Source organism: Astyanax mexicanus, chromosome 21 (assembly GCF_023375975.1).
Source record: "Astyanax mexicanus isolate ESR-SI-001 chromosome 21, AstMex3_surface, whole genome shotgun sequence".
Lineage (NCBI taxonomy): Eukaryota > Metazoa > Chordata > Actinopteri > Characiformes > Acestrorhamphidae > Astyanax > Astyanax mexicanus.
Window position 1 is genome coordinate 24,306,879 of NC_064428.1, and position 24,900 is coordinate 24,331,778.

The 24,900-nt window shown below is 36.6% G+C and overlaps 1 protein-coding gene across 1 annotated transcript in view; it reads right to left on the reverse strand.

The window, feature by feature from the left end:
* Positions 1–24,900, reverse strand: part of sorcs3 (sortilin related VPS10 domain containing receptor 3) — a 469,314-nt gene that overhangs the window by 15,661 nt on the left and 428,753 nt on the right. The window contains exons 21-25 of the mRNA XM_049469785.1: positions 24,688–24,811; positions 21,175–21,287; positions 10,718–10,849; positions 7,206–7,305; positions 2,364–2,469 (exon numbers count right to left, since the gene is read on the reverse strand). Of these exons, the coding sequence (XP_049325742.1) occupies positions 2,364–2,469; positions 7,206–7,305; positions 10,718–10,849; positions 21,175–21,287; positions 24,688–24,811 (575 nt within the window). The remainder of the gene's footprint in view (positions 1–2,363; positions 2,470–7,205; positions 7,306–10,717; positions 10,850–21,174; positions 21,288–24,687; positions 24,812–24,900) is intronic.

Genomic DNA, 24,900 nt, shown 5'->3' on the forward strand with positions numbered 1-24,900 from the left:
ATTACAGAATATTGGAAAAAAACTTGATTGAAAGTTGTCTGTTTTGCCATTGAAACCTATGGTAATGAAGCGACCTGTGGTGGCTTCACTTTTGAGAGACGATGCTCTGTCCAGCTATACACAGACTATGGCCTAAACTTTTGTTTTCTGATCATAGTAACTGATATAATCCTTATTGGTCCTGTAAACTTGATTTTCTAGCAGGTTCCACTGAAGGACTAACATTTTACACTTTTCCTACTTGGAAGGAACATCTAGCTCAGTCAATTTGGTACATTTTTCACATCATGATTTATATTGGCATCACAAGAAGTGCATTTCTCAAAACAGTTAGTGCAAACAGCAAAGCTCAATGAAATACCTGCAAAAGCTCGTAACTCCCTCGTAATTCTTTTTTTTTTTTTTTTGCATCAAAAGCAAATATTTATGTCAATCAACTTGTTAGTGCCATCAGAATGCCTAGTCTGTGTGTCACTGCCTATGAACAAGGCAGTCAAAATACTTAGTCATGTTGTCAGCAGTGCACAGTGTAAGTATATTCTGATGGAAACAAGCTTTTGATTCGAATCAAGTAAATTAAAACTTTATGTGTTACACACAAAATACAAACTTACACAAAACATAGTTAATCATGACTGTATGTGGGAGACAAGTAATATTCTTTTACTGTATTATTTGCACTGCAATTTGTTGACAAAAAAATCAGACAGAAAATCAGAAAGGACAGCCAACTGTTTGGCAGCACTTTATATGTTACTGAGACTCTGGTTCAGGAAAAATGGTCGTCGCCATGGTGTGTCGGTCAGAACATGACATGGCACATCTTTAATGGGGTTTACTGGGTTTACTTTACAAATCTGTTGTACAAGTGTATGTGTGGTCTGAAACAATAACAGGAATACATATCTTCAGTAAACAATATAACAAACCTCTAAACAGTTTTAATAAAGGAAATTAACTTACTTTTTGTCACAAACGCACGCAGTGAGAGAGGAACATCAAACAAAGGGTCTGTACAGTCCTTTCAGCAGCAGAGCACTAAAGCAATTAGTTGCTCAAGCCTCTCCACAGCCTCTTAATCACTCCAGTGATCCTATTGGCTGAGAGCTGCACTGATTGCTAATTACTAACAAAGAATGTCATTCTCTTAAAGGGACCTTGCCCCATTCTCTCTTGTACATTATACATAACACAAAGAAAAAACTACAAAATTAGAACCTTACTCTAAACATTCGAAACAACCTGAGACAACAACTTAAGGAATTATAGTGCTTTTTTATGCATCCTGACTCTCCTCTCCGTTGGGCCACACGTAACAAGAATCTTCTGGCAAATGTACAAATTTCCCTAATTAACTGAAAGGGAAGATACACCTGAGGACAATTTCATTCATTTAGGATAAATTACCAAAATGTACCAAAAATGTTTCATAGAAATGTATAAGTTATGCCTGGGAGATTATGATAACCTGTTCAGCACTTTTGCATGTAATGACCCAGGCAATGACCTAAAGCCTCGTTGTTTTGAAGGGGAAGACAATTCAACAAATAATCAGTACATCCCATTTTGATGAGCACAACATAAGCAATGGATAATGCAAAAAACAGCTGAAAATTGTACATGACCATTTGCATGAATGACAAACGCATTTGCAATATGAGGAAAACAATGAGAAGTTCAATTATGATGTGCACAAGTGACACGGAGAAGTGGAGATTGAATGAACAGTTTTGAGAACTTCAATTCTGTTCTGAAAAATGTACCAAATCGACTGAGGAAAAACTGTAAAGGCAAGCTCAATAGAGACAAACAAAACAACAGGACCATGTGTGGAGGAACTGTGGCCAGTGGCAGTTGAACAGGTGAACAGTTTGTTGATGAACAGATCCCAGCAGGACAATGCTACAATGCTACGTCCATACAACTTCTGCAGCTGGAATGGAAATATCCAATAATAAATCAGCAGGTAAAGAAGCCCTTTAACCTCCGGACCAAATCATCTAAACATATAACTATTGAAAACTGACATAAAACGTTGAATAATCTGAATAAGAACATTCTTGTGTGGACTAGAGGTTTAAATGAAAAGAGAATTTTTTTTAATGTTTTTTAAAAATGAGTCTGAAACTGCCTGCAGTAACACCAGGGCAAGTCAGAGAGTGCTGGAAACCAAATTAGAAACTAACAACATTAAAGACATTCAGAGGCTTAGAAGAAGGACAGCTGCAAAGCCAAAAGATCCTGGAGGATCCTCAAGGCATCTATGCTGGTGGCTCCATGCCAGCAGAGCCGAGTCGCTTGAGCTTGTGGGCTAGAGATTTGTGTGTGTGTGTGTGTGTGTGTGTGTGTGTGTGCTGTTTCACCTCTTGAATTTGTAGATGAGAAAGACTGCTAAACCCAGGAACACCACAGAGAGGAGCATCAGCATGGCAGAACTGCTGTGTCTGGGGATGGAGTCCACCAACGGAGCTGAGAGAGAGAGAGAGAGAGAGAGAGAGAGAGAGAGAGAGAGAACATGTCAGTTGTGATGATACATTTTTTTAACATTTTGTATGCAATTTTAGTTTGTTTAGAGGAGGCGAAATTGGCAAAACAAGCTTTTATATATATATATATATATATATATATATATATATATATATATATATATATATATATATATATACAGCGAGAGGCAAGTGAGATCTGCAGTTCTTTAAATGTTGTTCTGAAAAAGAGAAGGTGTGTCCAAACTTTTGGCCTGTACTGTACATTGGTCAATTCTTTAGATTTGGATGAAGATCAGATCACATTTTATGACACCTTTGTGCAGGAAACCATGCAATTCCAAAAGTTTCACATACTTTTTATTTGTAGGCAATTTTTGTTTCTTGCAATAAAACGGCTGGCAAAATAAGCTTTGGATGGATGAATGGATGGATGGATGGATGGATGGAAGGACAGATTTAAAAAATAATCTGGTAAATAACTGGGACCTAATTACAGAAAATGATATATGTTTTTCTACTTTGTATTCTAGTTTCTATAAAATGTAGTATTTGTGGAGTAAGTTTCTGATACACGTTGCATTAGTCTGATAACTCCAGTGCAAAGAGGCAAAAACTGATTTTTTTTTTCTGTTATTATTGTATTTTAGTTGCATTGTGTTTGTTATTTTCTTGACTTGGTTGAAGATCAGATCACATTTCATGAGAAATCTGCAGAAAAAACATGACATATTAAAAGTTTCAAATTACTTTTTGTTGCCACTGTTTTTGTATGAAATTCTTGTTTCTTGATAGATAGATACATAGACAGACAGACAGATAGATAGATAGACAGAGAGAGAGACAGACAGATGTAAAAAAAAATACATCTGGTAATTAACTGAGAGGTAATTATATATATAGAAATATCATATTATACATATTTTATTTTATACTTTGCATTCTAGTTTCTTTCAAAAGATTTTGTTTTTGTAAAAAAACTTTTTGTAGAGTAAGTTTCTGATACACGTTGCATTAGCCTGATAACTCCGTCGCAAAGAAGCCAACCCTGAATACAAAACATGTCCTGAGTGTCATTTGAGGGAAAGGGAAAACGGTGCAAATTAGATTTTTAGTCTGATACATCACCTTAAGCGTGATTTACAACCTCAAAGCCAGATTTCATTAGCAGTTGACCTTGTCACTGATCCGCACCTGGCTACGCAGCATAAACCCTATGTGAGAAATGCTTAAAAAAAAAAGTTTTTTGAAATGATGCCATGGAAGTGCTAGTTTTGGTTCACTATAATTGTATCTGAGTATGTATACAGCTCTGGAAAAAAGTAAGAGACCACTTAAAAATGATGAGTTTCTTTGATTTTACCTAAATGAAAACCTCTGGAATATAATAATCAAGAGAAAGATGATCACAAGCCATCAAACCAAGCTGAACTGCTTTGAATTTTTGCACCAGGAGTATAAGGCATGAAGTTATCCAAAAGCAGTGGGTAAGACTGGTGGAGGAGAACATGCCAAGATGCACAAAAACCTGTGATTAATCCACCAAATATTGATTTCTGACCTCTTAAAACTTTCTGATTTCTTAAAACTTTATGAATATGAACTGTTTTTTTTTTTTTTTTTTTGCATTATTTGAGGTCTGAAAGCTCTGCATCTTCTTTTGTTATTTCAGCCATTTCTCATTTTCTGCAAATAAATGCTCAAAATGTTTGGGAATTTGGGAGAAATGTTATCAGTAGTTTGTAAAATAAAACAACAATGTTCATTTTACTCAAATTTTACTCAAACTTTCTTTTCCCTAGTATTCTATGAAAAAAGTTTTAGTCCTTAGAAGTGACTCACTTAGACTCATAAAAACACATTTTGTCAAATGTTCCATAGCATTAAAAGCATTATGCTTTTATTATGCTAATACTACATTATGCTAATACTATAATAGACAGTATTTTTCCACTTTTTTAAACATACAATCACCTCCAAACGTATTGGAACAGTGAGGTCAATCCATATATTTCTACTGTGGACTGAAAACATTTGGATTTGATTTTAAAAGACAAAAATGAGTCAAAAGATCAATCATTTAGCATCTGAACCCTCCTATTTTTCTTATGAGCAAAAGTATTGTTTAATCTCATGTGGCCGCTAGGTGTGTTTTATTGCTCAGGCGTGTCCTGATACATGGATTATGTAGAAAATCAGTCAGAGCCATTGATTAAATATAGTTAAGAGCCAGTACAACTGTATAGAATGTACTGAAGAAGAAAGTCGTCACTGGTGTACTAAGTAACAGATGTTGAACAGAGGACAGAAGATATATGGCTTCTTCTTTGCATGATACAACTTTTCTAGCAGTTAAAAAGTAGTGTTCCCAGACAATGATTCCCGGAAGTGTTCCTGCGCCCATGCAGTGATTTTCAATCCACAATCTCGGACCAAAGCTGACCCTAGATGGACTCAAATTTTGGGGGAAAAAAAAGATGCTCTTATCCAATTCACATCTGAGTCCCAAAGGAGCTGTAGTTGTGCTCAGATGCTCCTGAATCACCACTGCCATCAAGAAGACGCTGCTGTTTTTTTTTTTTTTTTTTCTCCAGTCTTTCTGAGAGGCAGCCCGTGAAGCTGCTGACCTTTTCTTGAGCAGCTTGAAGGCTTTTCGGACCTTTCAAGGCTGGAAAATGGACGGGAGTCCAGCCGCTCAGGCCACTCAGATGAACGTAGCAGCAGATTCATGCAGAACCGCATGCCGCCGTACAGTGTGGAGAGGTCAGACAGATACTAGGGGCTGCTGTGGTTACCGCAAGTCATTGTGGATCCCTACTAAAGGGCAGTTTTACAGGGACCGGTCAGTGCATTTGACAAGCTTCCTTTTTTTATTGCCTGAAGGGGTGAAAAAGTGGTGAGAATTTATTTTCCTTTGGGCTATTTTACATGTTTTATAAAAAATATACATAAAAAAAAAAGTGTCAAGCAGTTTCCATTTTGGCTGTTTTTGTTCTTTACATTGTGTTAAAGACTACAATAAATGAGCCAATAGAAAATGTTCTCCACTTCCTATAAAGATTTGACAGAAATAAAATTTGCACCTTAAATTTAGTGTTTTCTCTTTATTAAAAAAGGTTCTAAGTTAATAATAAATTAATTCAAACTATGAAGAAAAACATATGTAATTATTTTTTAATAGAGAAAAAAAATGAATGAAAATCAAACCAGAATATGTTCTATATTTTAGATTCTTCAAAGTAGGAACCTCTTGCTTAGATAGAGCTGAAATGTTCAATTTATTTTATTTTATTTATATAGCGCTTTTTACAACAAAGGTTGTCACAAAGCCGCTTTACAGGTAAAACAGGTCCACGCCTCTTATGAGCAGCACCACAGAGATGCCAATTGTTATGGTGACACAGTGGCAAGGAAAAACTCCCTTTAAGAGGAAGAAACCTTGGAAGGAACCAAGACTCAGTCAGAGGAACCCATCCTACTCGGGTTGACCCACTCAGTACAAAGACCCGCTCTGAACAAACGTTCAGCTTTCAGTTAACAGCTGTGCTGAACTTATTATATTATGGCAAGATTGACTCAACTAAGGCTATGTTCACATTACATGCCACATCTGAAGCTCAAATCTGATTTTTTTACTCAGATCAGACAGATGGCTATCTTGACGGTTCACATTCACAAATGTAAGTGAGCTGTATCTGTGTGCAATGTGAACGAGAGTGAAGCAAGTAGCACTAATGCTAATGCGTAAAAGTAAAAAGACGCATGATTTTCGTTCACATTTGACCGTTCACATTTATGTTGGATGTTAAAACAAGCTATGTTGCAGGAACCGTTAGCTAATATATAAAGTTCCTCAGTTTAGTGCTGTCTGGCTAGCCTTAGTGGAAATCTGGAAATCTAAGCTTACTGTAGATAAACGGTAGCGCTTTAATCACCCAAATAAACACAGTTTTCAGGAGAGAAATCTGTGTAGATTAACATCCAGCGAATGTTTGAGTTTAAAAATAATGACCCATATAATTTGGTGTGCCTTGAGTTTGAAAATAGACCATAAAATAGATGGGTATTGATAGTGCGCTTTATAATATGGTGTGCCTTGTACTGAGAAAAACATGTTTTTTTATATCTAAGCACTTATATATGTAATTACATGATTATATTTGTGTAGTACTGCACAATAAACACATTAACTTGTCGTCTAATTGTTCTAATGGTTAACAGTGTTTAAAATGATTTCTTTAACACCCAAACAACGCATTAAAAATGCAACTCTCTCAATTAGAGGAATGTTGTATTTGGGCAGAAAATTGGAGGTATGTTGAGTCTTGATTGCGGAGTGGCAATTATACAATTACGTTATGAAATCGCTTTCCAAATCAATGGTAGTGTTCCGTAACAAAGGCACCAGCAAATCTCAGCGCTGACAAGCCTCCCTGGTCTCAAGGACCAAATAATCAACATAATTACAGCCAGTAGAAACTCCATTAGGCACTGGAAAAGATAGCCGACAGATGGTGAAATAGAAACGTGAAAAAAAAAAAAAATCTTTCAGCTGCAGCGTAAAAAAAAAAAAAAAAACGTTCCAAATCCAACAACCCAACCCGGGATTTAGAGGGCGTGCTTATGCTTATCATTATCCTTAATTGATCTTTTAAATGGAGAAATGTGTGGATATAAAACAGGCCGTGGATCTAAAATGACATTAGAAAGCAATCTTACCTAAGGTTAATTGCGTGTTGTAAACGATGACTCTGGATCCTGGTTTCAGCTCAAACTCCACCAAGTTCTGGTTCAGTGCGCTGTCCAGGATTTCTGAGATCTGTTAAACACACACACACACATGGAGTAATAAGTCAAAGTGAACATCAACACAAGAATATATTTTTGCTTTATATACATTTAAGATGCACTCGAATAACAGGGTCAAATCTATTCTAATACATGTGCCTTAAATCTGTTTAATGTACATTATTTATTACATTATATTAAGTTGCACAGAAAGAGAGCTTAAGATATTTGTATTGGAGGAAAGAGAATAAGCTGGATGCAGTTTAAGAATCTTACTGTTAATTACATTACACAAGTTTTTCTTTTTCGTGAAATTGAGTTACTAAAATTTGAGTTTGAATGTAAGTTAATTTGCGATTTTGAGTTTGTGAGTTTTAATGTTTAAGTGTTGTGAGTGTGAGTTTGAGTTTATATATGAGTTTTAATTTGTGATTTTGAGTTTGTGAGTTCAACTTTTTAGGTTTGAGTGAGTAAGTGTGAGTTTAAATTTTGAGGTTGGATCTGAATCTGAGTTTGAATCTGAGTTTTAATTTGTGATTTTGAGTTTGTGAGTTTTAATGTTTGGGTTTAAGAGTGTGAGTTTGGAGATTGGAGGCTGGATCTGAGTTTGAGTTTGAATGTCAGTTTTCATTTGTGATTTTGAGTTTGTGAGTTTTAGTGTTTGGGCTTGAGAGAGGCTGAATCTGAGTTTGAGTTTGAATATGTTACTTTGTGAGGTTGGGTGTGTGAGGTGGAGTTTGAAATATCATTCTGAGTTTTTTAGTTTTAGTGTGTGAGTTTGAGTTTGGAGTTTGGAGGCTGAATCTGAGTTTGTGTTTGAATGTGAGTTTTAATTTATGACTGAGTTTGTAAGTGTTAGTGTCTGAGTTTGAGTTTGGAGTTGAAGTTTGGAGGCTGGATATAAGTTTGAGTTTTAATTTGTGATTTTAAGTTGGTGACTTTTTTTTTTAAGTTTGAGTGAAGTTAAGTGTGTGAATATGAGTTTGGAGATTGGAGGCTGGATCTGAGTTTGAGTTTGAGTATGAGTTAGTGTGTGAGATTGGGTGTGTGAGGTTGAGTTTTGAGTATGATTTTGCGTTTGTGAGTTTAATTTTTGGGTTTTAGCTAAAATTTGGAGTTTGGATATTGAATGTGAGTTAGTTTGTGAGGTTGAGTTTATGAGTCTGGATTTGTGATGTTTAGTTTGAATATGAGGTTGTGAGGTTTGAATTTTTTCATTTTGGCTTTATAAGTCTGAGTCTGATTTTAAATGTGTTTTTTAGTTTTTTAGAGTAAGTTTAATATTTGTGAGTTTGCATATAAGGCTAGATTTGAGAATTTCAGTTTACATAAGTTCTTTGTATATTTTGAATGTGTGGAATTAAAATAGTTTGTGAATTTAAATTTATATAAGTGAAACTGTATATGAATTTGAATTTGTGAGTACTTGAGTTTGAGTTTTATTTTATTTTATTTATTTATTTATTTATTTATTTTTTTACTTTGGATGTGAGTTTGAGTTGTCTGTGGGTTTAAATTGTGATTTAAAACTTACTTGAGTTAGATTTTGTATGTGAATTTGAATATAATTAGTTTGTTTATTCTGATGATCCTTTTAAGATAATATCTGTGCACGTGCCACTGCATAGTAAAATGTGCCTCCAGAGACTCCAGAGACTTATTGGATTTATTTACAATAATGGTGTCATTGTTAGATTATTATTATTATTATTATTATTATTATTATTATTATTATTATTATTATTATTATTATTATTATTATTATACATTGTTAGATTATTAGAGTGTTACATATAAAGATGATTATAGTGTACAACTTAAAACCTATTTCATATCTATTATTGCTTAGTTTTTTTCGTCCATACACTCCAGCACAGATATTAATTCATCTGAATAGAAACCAGTCTGACCCAGTATACAGGAATAATTTGTTATGACCCATTTAAAAAGCAAAAATAACCCTACACCCCACACAGTGATTATGCAATACGGATAATAATAATTATGTAATCAAAAGACTGCCCTGTTCCAATTATCTCTCACCACTCAAGCATTGTTATAAGAGCCGCCATTCAACCTTAAATGGATACAGTGGGTTATTAACGACCTGCCTGTTAAATCTGACTCACACTGACTGTATAAAATGCGGTGATAGTGTAAAACAGTGAAAGCATTTTATTTTATTAAAAAATACCATTTAAAATAACACTACAATGTATTATACCAGAACTATATGGGTAAATATTGTAGTAATATTCCATTTTTTTTACTTAAAATTTTTTATTTCAAATTTATTTGTTACATATATAGTAATACACTGTATAACCTGCAGTGAAATGCTGGGAACGACAGTTTGTTCACATAATATTACTAAGCTAAATTTTTTAACTTTTAAACTACACAATTTAAATGGTCAAAATTTAAATGTGCAAAATATCAATCAATCAATCAATCAATCAACCTTTATTATACTCGCTAGATACATTGAGGGTAACCCTCATTTTAAATGCAGCCGAGCATTTACAAAATTAAAGGGACTTAAACAGGTTTAATTAAGAAAAAATAAAATAAATCAAAATAAAAGGATATGCAAACTAAAAGCTAAAATGTAGAGCAATAAAAAAAGAGATAAATATGCAGAATGATAAAATATAAACACAGTTTAAAAAATAAAGGACTAAAATAACCACAATTATATAAAAAAAGTAAATGATGAAACTAAAAATAATAATAATAATAATAATAATAATAATAATAATAATAATAATAATAATAATAATAATAAGTAAAAATATATAAAAAATAAAAGGAAGAAAATAAATGAAATAAAAATGTAAAAGGCCAAAAATAAAAAGCAGTAACAAAACAAATAAAAGGATGAAATAAATGAAACGCATAAAATAAAAGGGCTAAATGGCAAAACATAAAATAAGAATAAAAAGACAAAATAACTAAAATAAATCACATCTAGGTATAGGTATATTATATCTAGGTAGAAAGAATAAAATATTAAGATTTACAATATAAAATTCTGCAGACAACGAAACATATAAACAAAGGTAAGCAAATATAATCTAAACAAAAGAAAGAAAAATGATGAAATTTACTTTAAATATAATTTATAAATAGCAAAAAAAAAATGTGCTTAAGAATATTAATAAATATTAATAAATAAAATAAAATATAATATAATATTATATTAATATAATATTGGCGTACTATAAAAAAAATACTTTACGACTGGACCAACCTGAAGCTCACTCAGGAAAAAAATGGTGAAAATGGTATAAAAAAAAAAAAAAAAAAAAAAATGGCAGCATTGCATCACTCCACATGCCATATGCTAGGATTTGGTAAAATGTCAGCGGTGCTTGCCAGAAACCCAAGGTAAGAATTTAAGACTTTGCATTGATCCTTCATCATCTGGGAAGTGTTTGTCTCACCTGCTCCAGGTCCTCCTCGTTTCTTTTCCTGGCGTCGCTCTGGTTCTTGCTGGGCAGGATAAAGAGCTCTGCAGCTGTGGGAATTCCAGGGAACACCGCTACCAGGAGTTGATCAGCGGGGATATCAGCAATCTAGATGGACAAGGTGACAGAAGCTCAAAGTCAGCTTGAGGGGGCTTACAATGGGACCAGGACCCATGGGTTTAAGACCCCTGGGAACAAGACCAGAGTGTGCTAGCTGATATTGTAGATACGATGCTCTTTAGCAGGATAACAGAGCTCAACTAGTCCAGGAGGTGTCCAAATATGGTGCTAAAGGGATTTGGTTCAGACACATTTACTAATTCTGGAGCTTTGTTAAAGCAGCAATCTTTATGATATTTCTTTTACATTGAAATCAATAGTATTAGTATTAGTTGGGAGGAGAAAATATTCTAATAAATGGTGTCAAAAGAGTAATGGCTTCTATACAGTACTTACTCTATAGGTAGGTTTTTTTGGCCTCATCACACATTTCTGACAGCTTTTGCTGTCAGCAACTTACTACAGCAACTGTGACACTGCTAATGGTGCTGAAACAAGAGCTACTGCAAACATGGAGACATCAGAACTATAACTGTTTTTAGAGAACGAGACAGAGAGATAGAAAGAGAGAGAGAGAGAGAGACTACAAGAATGAGAGAATGAGAGAGAAAGAACAAGATAAATAAAGAGAAGGAGAGAGGGAGAAAGAGACGGGGGAGAGAGAGAGAAGGAGAACAAGACAGACTACAAGAACGAGAGGGAGAGAATGAGAGAGAGAGCAAAAGAGAAAGAAAGAGAGAGGTGAGAGAGGACAAGAGAGAGACAGCAAGAGAGAGAAAAGGAGAAAGAGAGAGGGGGAGTGTGAGAGAGAGAGAACAAGAGAGAACGAGAGGGAAAGAGAGAGAGGGAGAAAAAAAGGGAGGGGCGAGAGAGAGAACAAGTGAGAACGAGAGAGAAAGAGGGAAAGAAAGAGAAGGAGAAAGAGAGAGAGGGAGAAAAAGAAAGGGGGGGAGTGAGAGAGAGAGAGAGAACAAGAGAGAAAGAGTACAAGAGAGAGAAAGAAATGCCAAGCTCAGACTCCACGACATTTTTGTCCCTCACAATGTTCACTATGTCAGATTAAGCAGTTATTTTTGTTTTGCGTCGTTCTCGGTGGACTGGCAACACTACACATTAGTTACCGACCAATCATCGTCCGCGTCGTCTTGTGAGTTCGTAGGTCATCGCAGGGGAGAAGCATAGAATCTGAGAATCACTGCTTCAGAAGCCCTTTGCGTGATGGAAGCGCTTTTGTGCTGAAAAAAACTAAAAAAAAAAAAGGGGAAAAAGCAACTGTGTGCTCCTGGGTTCCTGGGTGTCCCAAATGGACATTACATTCTTTTTGTACTCCAGAGAGAACTTAAGGTATGGTAAAGAGCTACTTAGGTTTCAGTGCCTGTAAACAGAATATCTCATGGATGAAGTAGATTATTAGATGATTATTAGATTATTCTTCTGTTTCTCTGATCCAGCGAACTGCAGGAGCACCGTCCTGCTTTATTTTCTGTTTACATCTGTGCGCCACAGAACGCTCTGTCTTCCTATTGGTCAGAGTCTGGGAGCTCGTCGCGGAGCAGCATGTCAAACTAGGCAATAAAATACAAAAAAATCTAACATGCTAGTCTTTCCGTCGGACGGTCCGACGGTGTTGCTCACCTCATATTACTGCTCTTTGACTGTGTCACACTACACGGACCTTTGTCGCTCACGACAATGAAATTCGGATCCGACGCACGCAATGTGTCGGCGCCGACAAAATCGGGTCAAAATCGGGCTAAAATCGTGTAGTCTGATCCGGGCAAAAGAGAGAGAAGGCAGGGAGAAATGGGAATGGGGAGAGAAAGAGACAATGAGAGATGGTAAGAAAATGAGTGAGAAAACGAGAGAGAGAGAATGAGAGAGATTACAAAAAAACGAGAGACTGCGAGAGAGAGAACAAGAGACACTATGAGAATAAGAATGAGAAAGAAAGAAAAAGAGAGAGAGAGAGAGAACAAGACAGAGACAGCGAGAGAGAGTGAACAAGAGGGAGAAAGAGAGAGAAAAATAGGAGCAAGTGCAAGAGAATGAGAGAGAGAGAGAGAGAGAGTGAGAGAGAGAATGGCAGAGCAAGAGAACGACAGAGTGAGAAAACAAGAGAGAGACAGAAGCAGAATTAACCATGCGGTACAGCAGCTTGAGTTGTGCCAAAACATGCCCAAGATATGCCTAACGGCCAGTAAACCACCTGTGTGACACTTTACCGCATCTTATTACCTCAATAACTAATACAAGCCTCTTATGTTAATTTAAACCGAGACACCTTCCTCACAGCTGTTGTCCATTTTCTGTTCTCCTCGCTCTGTTTTTTTCCTCTTCTCCTTGATGTATTAACAAATTAAAGTGGTCCAAATCAGATTTGAAAATATAAAATTCAGTGTGTTTTTTGCCATTCACACTGCCACAATTACAATACATCTGTGTACCATACGATCTGAAAAGATCACAAGATTCAGATCACTTTCATTTGCTGTGTGAACATAGCCTCTCGATATCTCAAAAGCCACCAAAGGCAGACTAAATAACAACAGACAGCTTTTCACACCTTTCCCTCAAAACCTGGTGCAGCGTTTCGTATTACTGTTGCCTGCTTGCTGACCAGTGGACGCCGCCAGTGCACCAGTGGACAGTAATGTGCTCAAGCTCAAGCACATTACCTAACTCGATAAAGCGACACTTCAAACTCCTGTTTCAGGGGCCAAGTGCTGTTGGCGCGGCGAGTCGTAGAGTAATGTAGAGTGAGAAGGATGGGCCGGAGGCCGAGGTAGCAGCTCTCACAGAAATCAATACGCCTCGATTGTCCAGGTTTGTCCTTGCTTTAGCGGCGCGAGCGGAAAAAAGGCCTGGGGTTACTCTAAAAAAACGCTAAAGCTAAAGCCTGTTTGAAAACTCAGATGGGTTTTGATGTTCGGTTGCTAACTGGATGTTTGGACTGAACTCGTCAGCAATAAACCATCAAAGTGCTCTACAGGAATGCTCTACTGAGGTCTGCTAGCTTGCACTGTGGAAATGCAGGGGTTTCCTGGTGAGCTTTGAATCTAAACATTTAGTGACTTTCTTGCAAAAAAAAACAGTACAGATTAAATTCAGCATCTTAGATGTTAGGTATTGTAAGTTCTGTTACTCTTAAAAAAACGTGTCTTAGGGATTATTTCATAACCAAAAACAAACTCAAAACTTGCACATCTTGAGACTGACAGACTAGAGATATATTTTTGCCTATTCTTCCTTGTAAAACAAGGAAGCCAGGTTGGATGGAGAGCGTGTTGGATGTCTTGCCACAGAAGCTCAATGGGATTTATGTCAAGACTTTGACTAGGCCATTCTAAATCATGACTATTTTTTTTATCTAAACCATTCCACTGTAGCTCTGTAGTGCTGTATGTTTAGGGTCATCGTCTTGCTGGAAGGCAAATCTTCTTCCTAGTCTCAAGTCTTTTGCTGCCTCCAGAAAGGTTTTCTTCCAGGATTGCCCTGTATTTAGCTTCATCCATCTTCCCAAATCAAATCTGACCAGCTTCCCTGTCCCTGCTGAAGAAAAGCATCCCCTCAGCATGATGCTCCCACCACCATGTTTCACAGCAGGGTGATATGCAGTGTTACTTTTCTGCCACATATTTGCATTTAAGCCAAACGGTTCAACTTTGGTCTCATCTGACCACAGCAGCTTCTTCCTTCTTGTGGCAAAACTTATGTCTTTCTTTCCACAATGTTTTTTTTTTTCCTGCCACTCTTCCATAAAGGCCAGATTTGCAGATTGTACGAGTGCACATCTTATAGTTGTCCTATGGATTCTCCCACTTGAGCTGTGGATTTCTGCAGCTCCTCCAGAGTGATCATGGGCCTCTTTCCTGTCTCTCTTACCAGTGTTCTCTTTGCTTGCTTGATCTGTCAGTATGGGTGGACCATTGCCATGTCTTGGTAGGTTTGCAGTTGTAAAATCCTTTTTCTATTTTTTTGGATGACAGATTAAACAGTGCTCCTTGGAATTCTCAGTTTTTGAGATATGTTTTTGAATAACCTAACCCTGCTTTAAACTTCTTTAAACTTTATATCTTACCTGTCTGGTGAGTTCCTTGGTCTTCATGATGCTGTTTGTTCTCTACCAAACCACTGAGACCTTCACAGAAGACTATTACTAAATTACTGGGACTAAATTACACACAACTGGACTCTATCAACTAATTAATTGATATGAAATGAGAGGATATGAAATGAAAGCATAAGATTGCCAGACTTTCAGCTCAAATCAGATTTTTGTCACAGTTAGATAGTAGAGAGTCACTGTAACACCTTTTAAAAGTCCCTCTGGCTTCATATAGTTCCAGCACACTATAGCCGTCCCTTTCTCCCTTTTATAAAATAGCAATTGCTGGTCGTTTGGCCATGAATGCTATGAGTATTTCTCTGCATGAGCTGGAACGTGGCGAGGTAATTATGTCGGATGTGGTAGCGGCTTGAAGTGCAATCCCCTGAGCTTCAGAAGGACACAATCACCTCCGTAACACACCGCGCTCTTCCATTAGCAGTGTGAGAGAGGGAGAGAAAGAAAGGGAAATAAAGAGAGAACAAGAACAATGAGCACGAAAAAGGACCACGGGAGTCTCTGCCGGCACCGTAAATGATATGAATTTAACACGGGTAAGTGCAGTCGCCTGAAAAGCACCCAATGCAGGGCGCGTCTTTGGAACTGCGACTCCCATTCCGACCAGATATGGCTCTGATTCCGACCTCTGTTCACGCGCCATGGGATACAAGTCTAAAAGTCACGGCTCTCCAACTTTTTAAAAGTAGAAGTAAAGCTGAAGTAAGGGCAGTGTTTCAGTCCTTCTACCTAGCAACTTCTGATATACAGTATATGAATAGCTTTCTTGGTTCTACACTTTTTTCTACACGATTGTCCATTTTATCAGCTCCTCTGAAGTTCCACTAGGATCGGACACAGCAGCAATACTATACTATATTATCTGTGGTCACAGGATGTTGGCCACAATTGACTTGATACTTCTACAGGGGTTGGACAGTGAAACTGAAACACCTGGTTTTAGACCACAATAATTTATTGTGGTGACGGACAGTTCTGGTGGAAACAGGAGAGTTGAGGTGCACATTGAATTCCGTTGTGATTTGATCAGCCATGGTTTTATGTTTTTTGGACACAATCTGGGTTAGCACCCGAACATCCCTTTCAGACAGCTTCTTCTTACAGCGTCCACAGTTAATCCTGTTGGATGTGGTTCGTCCTTCTTGCTGGTATGCTGACATTACCCTGGATACCGTGGCTCTTGATGCATCATAAAGACTTGCTGTCTTGGTCACAGATGCGCCAGCAAAGACGTGCACCAACAATTTGTCCTTTGAACTCTGCTATGTCAACCATAATTTTGTGTGCATTGAAATATTTCGAGCAAAACTGTGCTCTTACCCTGCTAATTGAATCTTCACACTCTACTCTTACTTGTGCAATGTGTAATTAATGAAGATTGGCCACCAGCCTGCTCCAATTTAGCCATGAAACCTCCCACACTAAAATGACAGGTGTTTCAGTTTCATTGTCCAACCCCTGTAGTTGTCCTATAGACAGATTCCCCTACATGAGCTGTCTTAGTCTCAACAAACTGGCTATGGATATTTTTTATGGGTATTTAACAAAGGACTTTTTTTTAGTCGCTCTGGATAAAGATGAATACTAAACACTGTATAGTTCCAGTCTATACCAGTTTAGGTTTCTCGTTCACGTCAACACTGCAAACGAAGGCCCCGACAGCTGGCTGATGGACGCCCTAGATTGCAACCAATTCGTTGACGTATCCATCCTGCTTATTTGAATGCATAGTAGCCTCTGAGAGACTTTTTAAAGAGCAGCAAGGGGAACACTTACTTATATTCCCTCTTGTGTCTAATCAGATCAGGCCTGTAATCGTTTGTATATCTGGTTGAGACATGACTGCATCAGTGGACTATCAGTTCTAGGCACCCCAAAGTAACTTTCCATGCTAATTAGTGGTACAAGCAGACACACCAGATCTGCAGTGTTCTTTTAACTGACTTTTATCATGTGTTGTTTACGTGTTGCTGTTTTTCTCTTTCCGATATTTTCCAAGCTGCTTAGCAGGGCCAGTGCGACAAGCAGAGCTTCGACCTCCACCCCAAGGCAGAATCAATCAAGGCTGAAATGTGATAGGATGCTTTTTTTTTTTTTTTTGCAAGAGAAAAGGAAGGACAAAAAAACTCTGAGCTTTTGTCTTTAGAAGGAGGAAAATAAAACCTCCACGCTTTGAACTTCCTGTGGAATAATAATCGCTTCATAAGACTCATGGGTAAATCCTCTCTTAGGAGGCCTGCCAGGGGATCAGGGGGCTGAGGAAGGCAAGGGTAATGTGGATGGAATAAAATGATGTGTGAGAATTGGTGTATGTGCGTGTCTTACAAATATTTTATGGTGCGTATGATGATAACAATAGTGATGATTCTATACTGAACTGATTCATCCAAGCTTCAATTAACTATGCAACATTTTTTTGTGACTGCTTACCACAGTTCAGTATGAAACACAGTTAGCTAACCATATTTTGAGGCCAAAAGACATTTGATGGAAGGGCCTAATGAGCTTGGGGTTCAATGATTGACTAGATGTGCATTGCTAATACCATGGTAGGCTGCCTACCAATGTGCTAATGCCATTATAGCAATGTTGGAGGAGGCTGGTAGCATCGTGGGATGAGGCTGGGATGACGCTATTGTGCTAATGCTGTGATAGCAAAGCTGGACAACACCTGTAGCCGGTGTGTTAATGCTAAAACACTTGTGTTATGGAATAAGGCTGGTAGCCAGCATGGTAATGACATCACTAGCCAGAGAGCTATAGCCAGTACCGATGTCGGATGAGCTCAAAATTCTCCAGCTCACATTTATTTAGGCTGCTACATTCCATAAACCAGCATGCTAACTTGCTAATTCTGTAAAATGAGGTATGAGGAATGTAAGACTGGACAAATCCAACTATAGCAACTATTTCATATCAGTCTAACGCCCTTGGTAACCATTTGGTGCTGCAGTGGAAATGCACCCAAAAAGTCTTTTTTTAGTTCAAGACTCAATCCCATAATTCAATCCCATTTTACCCCTTGGCCCTACCACTTAGCTCTAACCCTCTGTTTTGCACATGCACATCTAGAGGTAGGGTGTCCTGGTCTATTGGAATTACTGGCAAGATGGCGGCACAAGCGACCAAAGAACAAAGAACCACAAATTTACAATAACCATCGTCTTCAAAAAAAGCATAAAAACAGCAAGTAACTTGTCTCAGTAGTTAGCTAGCAAGCTAGGTTTCCCGTTCCAACTTAAATGGTGCATCAGACAAATTAATTAATCAGGTAATTTCAGCTCCCCATCACAAAGTTTTCCCTGCTGGCTTCTGGGAAAAGATACAGGAGTATGCGGTGCAGGACCACCAGGTTCTGTAACAGTGTTTTCCCCCAGGCCATTAGACTTTTAAACTCCTAACACCTTGGTCAATTTAAGAAAACTCTGAGCCATATGCCAAACTGAGTACTAGTTATTTACTTTCAAATTCTTTTACATATTTCTAACTTCACAAGGCACTTTATTTATAGATACTTATGCTACTATAGTAGAGGTGTGTTATTTATGCAGATGTACATTGTGTATCTATGTGATATATCTATACTTAATATTTATGCTGCTAAATTTTCCTATATTTTTGTATTTACTTATATGCTTTATATATGTATGTATGCATATATATGTATTTATTCTTCTTTTTTTTTTTTTTTTGGCGGGCTCTGCATACACGAGTGTATTAAGAATGACAATGAAGGAATTCTAAGTCAATGAAGGAAGTCTAAGTCAAAGAAATTAAGGAATTGACCATAATAATTATTAATTGCTGTTCCACCTGCCTCCTTTCTGAAAACAATAAAGCCCTAAAGTTAACAAGTAATCCAGCAGCAGCTAGGTTGCTGAACTTTAGCGCTCCACTGCTATAACTCTATCTGTATTGGGTATATGAAAGGTTGTCACAATTCTTGGGTGGGGGACTTCAAAAACACTAAAAAAAAAGGGGGATGGGTGCAACGTCTGGCATGTTACGTTACACATTTGTTACACATGCATTACACATTCATTTTACATTACTCGAGTATGCGTCAACCCTTTTTTCCCATGTATTGTTCCTGGTAACCTTTACCTTCCTTTCCAGATAGCATTGCAACCCAACCCTTTCTTTTGAATACAACCAATGCAACTATTTATTTGATGATAAAGTGTAAACACAGGGCTTTTTTCTACTGTGTTATTCTGATACTATGTACTTTCCCCATCCCTGATAATGCAATATAGGAGCATCCCTAAGGAATGCTGAGTGCATGTACATGCATGAGTTTGTTCACTAGTGCATGAGCTCTGGTTGGCTGATCACACCTACTGCCCGTCAGAAAGCCTCAACCCCGCGATTCACTCGCTCTCTCCGCTTCCTCTCCGCACGGCTGGCCTCAGCTCTTCTGACAGCAGAGGACAGCGGGTTCAGGCGCGACAGGTGCGCAGCGGCTAGTCGCTGACATTTGCATTAAGTCAACTGCGTGAGATTTACTTGGCGCGAGTGCTTGTTTCATCATCGGGAAAAGACACATTTGTAATCATCGGCCTGTCTCCGGAGTGAAACATACCCCTCCCTACCTGAGGTAATAAATTAGGCCATGCTCTACCGGGGTCGAGAGAGAGAGAAAGAGAGTGTATGAGTGAAAAAAGAAGTGGTAGAAAGAGGGACATCTGTTTAAGAAAAGTAGAACGGTAGAATTTTAAAGCAGTATAAAGTATAAACTGATCATTTAAATAATTTTGAAATGACCCCTGGTGAAAAAATATATATACATATATATATTAATGTACTTAAAACATTTTGAGAAACGTCTTTATGTACAGATTTATGTACTTCCTTAAAATATATTAAACGTACATTAATGTTATACTTTCATTAAATGTTTGAAAGTAAAATTCAATCAACCTTTTTAAAAAGTACAAGTATATTAGTGTATTTTAAATAAATTAACTACTATGAAGTACACGTTTAGTTAAATGTAATTCAATATACTTCTTAAATACTTATTTCCAAATATATTTTTGAACATTTTTGTGCAAATTTTTTGAAAGTAAATTTAATTACTACATTTTTTAAATGTATTTAGGTATTACATTAATATAACAGTTAAAATGTTTTTCAATACTCTGTAATTATTAGAAAGAAAATATAAATCTAAGTAAATTATAGGATACAGTGTTAAATAACACATATAAATGTCTAAATTTGTAACATTCTAAACATTGTACTACAATATATTAAAACATATTTTTATACCCACCAAAGTATGCTAGAAGTATGATACTTACAAAAGACAGGAACAAAAAACATAACGTAATAATAGATCACATATATTTAACATCCATTCTTAGTACATTTCTAATATACTCTGTGTATAATAAACTGTAAACTATAAACTGTGTATAATAGTGATACAGTGGCAATTATTAATTAAATGTATTATAATTTTACTGTAAGCATATTGAAAATATGGGGTTACACACAGGAAGTAGTATGTTTAAATGTTACTTAAGTATATTTTTAAATAGTTCCATTTTAGTACAGTTAATGTCAAATAAAAATGTGACAGTAAATTTCAAATAAAAAAAAATTAGAGTAAATTTGTAACACACTAAAAATTGTAGTAAAGTATATTAAAATATATTTTTAATATATATTTGGACTTTTGGTAAATGTAAATTTACCAACCAGCGTTAGCACGGCACGCTCGCCCGCAGCACTGGCTGTCTTTTTTGGAAAAAAGGTAAGGAAAATCGCTCTGCTAATGCCGTCTGACAGCCAGAATGGTAACTTAACCAGTCAGGCTATGCTAAGCTAAGTTAACACTGAGCTAAAGCAAGCTACGCTAACCTAACCACAGTCCAGCCGGCTAGCTAAAACCAACACCGCCCAGCAAAACAAACAGAAATGCTCAAAAAAAGCGCAGCTTTCACCTGAAGACGACTCCACGGAGCAGGAGAGGAGAGTATTAGCGTTATTTCACCCTCCTAACATTACCATCTTGCTTATTCACAATTTTGCTTTCAAGCTAACTTTCATGGTGTTAGTCTGTATGAACCATACACCATTTTGTAGTTAAGTTTCAGTTCTTCAGTTCAGTTCTTCAGGTCATTTTCAAACCAAATATTTTCAAACCAAAAAAAGAAAAAATAGTGAGAAAATGAGAGCAAATCAGAGATCAACCAACACTGAAGGAGAGTCAGAGAGCTGAAAGATGAAATGAATTCACACTCACTTGGAGCAGAGCCTTCTTAATTACCCTGCCTACATCCTGCCTCCACTCCGGAATGTCAGGGTTGGCCTCGTCCAGATTCGGAGAGAAAGATAAAAGCAGCGACTTGAAGAATTCTGTCACCCGGAGAAGAAGAAGAAAAAAAAAAGTGAGAGGGAAAAGAGGGAAAGAGATCGCAACACTTCTCCCACATCCTGCCTCGCTCTCATTTGTTACGGGTGATTCGGAGGGGCTGGCTGCAGATATCATTACTGACAGCCATGAAAAGGTTGGGATTAACAACAGGTAGAGTTACAGCCAGCGTTTTAGAGTTTAGAGCGAAATGTAATCCAATTACAAAGAGGTACGGTGCTGTGAAAAGTATTTGACCCCTGCGATTGACGTATTGTGGATTGCTCATTGGTTAAACTAAATGGATTCAGGTCTTCTTATAAAATGCTAATAATATTAGGCAAGAAGAGCATGAGGAAACTCATTAAAAAAATCATAGTCGGAATCCAAGTATTTATTTATTTTTTATGAAAATTATGCTGCAATCACTTTTACTTAGAAGTTGAATGTCAGAGTTGGGAATGAGATCACACTCGAGTTGATGGCGTTCCAGTTTCGATAATTTGGGATAATTGCATTTAAATAATTATTTCCTAGAAACAAAGAAAGTTAGTTAATGACTTTGGAGTCTAACACAATTTGTTTGATAATTATCTACTAGTGTATCATTAGCGAATCCAACAAAAATACAGCTCTGAAAAAAAAACTAAGAGAGCACTTTAAAAATGATGAGTTTCTTTGATTTTACCAAATTGAAAACCTCTGGAATATAATCAAGAGGAAGATGGATGATCACAAGCCATCAAACCAAAACAAGCTGAACTGCTTGAATTTTTGCACCAGGAGTTGCAAATAAAGTTATCCAAAAGCAGTGTGTAAGACTGGTGGAGGAGAACATGCCAAGATGCATGAAAAAACTGTGATTAAAAAACAGCATTTTTATTTCGAATTTGAAAGAGATGTTGTCCGTAGTTTATAGAATAAAACAACAATGTTCATTTTATTCAAACATATACCTATAAATAGCAAAATTAGAGAAACTGATTCAGGAACTGAAGTGCTCTCTTATTTTTTTCAAGAGCTTTATATCCTTTTTATACATTTACAGTCATTTGGAAAAAAAACAAAAACTTAAAACACCCAATAAAAGATATTTAACCATATCATCTCAATAGGATTAAGATCTGAACCCTCCATCGCTTTCTTTTAAAGGAAATTTGAAGTTGATTGAAGTTAATTTACTGGAATGTTTTGGATCATTGTCATGTTGCATGGTCCATCTCCGCTTTAGCTTCAGTTTTTCCACATGCAGATGTTTTTTTTAGTTGAAATGTACAACTTTAGAAGTTACTGGAAGAGCATTAGCAACCCCAAATTTAAAATCCAAGATGGCTTAAATGGAACACAGCATTAGAAACAACCAAGCTGCAACCAAATGCTTCCATAACTCTATATTTTTTATAGTTTTTTTTAATCATTGGGGAAGAATTTTGGCACACTCTTCACTTGAGAATTGCTTTTAAACTGGCCACATTTTTGCAATTCTGGACGGTTTAACTCAGGACCTTTTGGCCAGATCTCTCAAAAAACTTTTTATTTTATTTTTGTTTCTTCTAAGCTTGCTGAAGATTCCAATATTATAGACTCCAAATAATAGACAGGTGGTTACTGGGTTGTCTGGTTGAGAACCAAATTAATGATTATTACAGTATTCATTCATCAGCCGAGTAATATACACCCCATTGCACTACCTCCCCCATGTTTAACAGTGTTATAATGTTCATGTTTTGGTTAGTTTACACCAGATGTAAGAAGACCCCAAAAAGTTTCACCGGTTTTGTCCACAAATCAATAGGAATCAAAAGGTCTTGGTTAGAAGTGTTTTTTTTTTTCTTTTCCAGTCTTCCTCAAATAGTGGAATCATGACTGCTGACCTTATCTAAGGCAGACAAGGCCCCTCAAAGGATTGTTCGATGTTAAAACTTCTTTTGTGACTTGCTGGATAAGTTGTCTCCCTGCTCTTGGAGGGATTTAAATGGGCCAGACACTTCTGGGAAGATTCACCACTGCTCTGTGTTTTCTCCATTTGGAGATAATGACTCTCGCTGTGGTTTGCTGGAGCTTTAGAAAGGGCTTTGTTACCCTTTATAGATGGATACACTTCTTTCTCATCTCTTCTGATGTGATATTTCTCTGGATTTATGGGTAGACTCAGGTTTTATGGTCATATATTTAATCAGGTTTGAAAATCTGAGACAATTTGGTATAGTAAAATATGCAGTGACAAAAAGACTTCCACAGAACTTTACTACAATCATCATAGAGTTTGAATTTATTGTCTCTTTTTAAATTATTTTTATTGCAGATAATATTGTTTACATTAAAATAATTTAATGTCTCTTCTGTTGGTCTGTCTGTGTTTTTTTCCTGCCCTCCTGCCTTGTTTCCCCTGCCATGTGCTCCCCAGCACATGCTCCAGTGTTTACTTCATGTTTCCGCCCCCTCGTTACCTGCCCCCAGGTGTTTCTTGTCTCCTGTTCCCTCCATGTGTATTTAAGCCACTTTGATTCAGTATCCATTTTCGGTTCTTATACGTCTTTATGTCAGTCATGGAGTGTAGCAGGGATTTAGGTGTGAGATATTTTAATATAAACAAAGAAAACAAACCAAGAAACTAAATAAACACATAACCAGATAAAAAAAACAGACATGCAATAACCTAGAAAAACAAAGACTAAACTAAAATGGGAAACAGGCAACCATGACTGAAGTAAATACGTATAAGAACTGACAATGCGCACTAAAACAAAGGAGCTTAAATACACATGGATGGAACAGGAGACAGGAAACACCTGGGGGAAGGTAACGAGGGGGCGAAGAGCACTGAAGGTGGAGACATGGTAGGAGACAAGAAGTAAACATTGGTGCATGTGCTGGGGAGCACATGGCAAGGGAAACAAGGCCTAAAGACAAAGGTCTTCAAAGTCTTCAAAATAAAAGTCTTTAAAAGTAAAAAAAAATAAAAATAAAAATAAATAAACAAATTTAATTGATTGAAAAGGAGTGGTTCCTAATTTTGACTAGTACTGTATATAGAATAATTCATATTTATTGTTCTCTATAGGCTCTTGATCTACAATCCATTCACAAATCTTCATGAATTCGCATTGTTTTTACAACTTTTATAAAAAATACATTTTGTATAACACATTTTGATAAACCAAATAAAGGTCAGTCACGATTAACATAAACTGTTAGTGATTAAATAGTCAAATAATTGTGTTGGCAATTTATAAAGTATTCAAAATTATGGCAAACTTACAGAAATGACTAAATAAACAAGAAAATATGCTGTAAATAGTCTATAGTATTGTACTAGAAAAATATGTAGACTTAAGACATAGTGAGAACCTTTATTTATCTGTTTATACAATCTGATATGATATGATATAGGTTTGACGCTACCTTGCACAGCGATGGTCTTGGTGTCTTGAAGTAAAGAGTTGGCAGAAGAAACTTGCACTGTGACCGTTTTCATTCCCTCCGCTGTGAACACGTGGGAGATACTGCCTTCTAGTGTTATCACCGGCTAAACAAACAAACAGACAAACAAACAAACAACATATGAACAACATATACATCCTTATAAGATCCTTACATTGTAATTAAACGAAATTT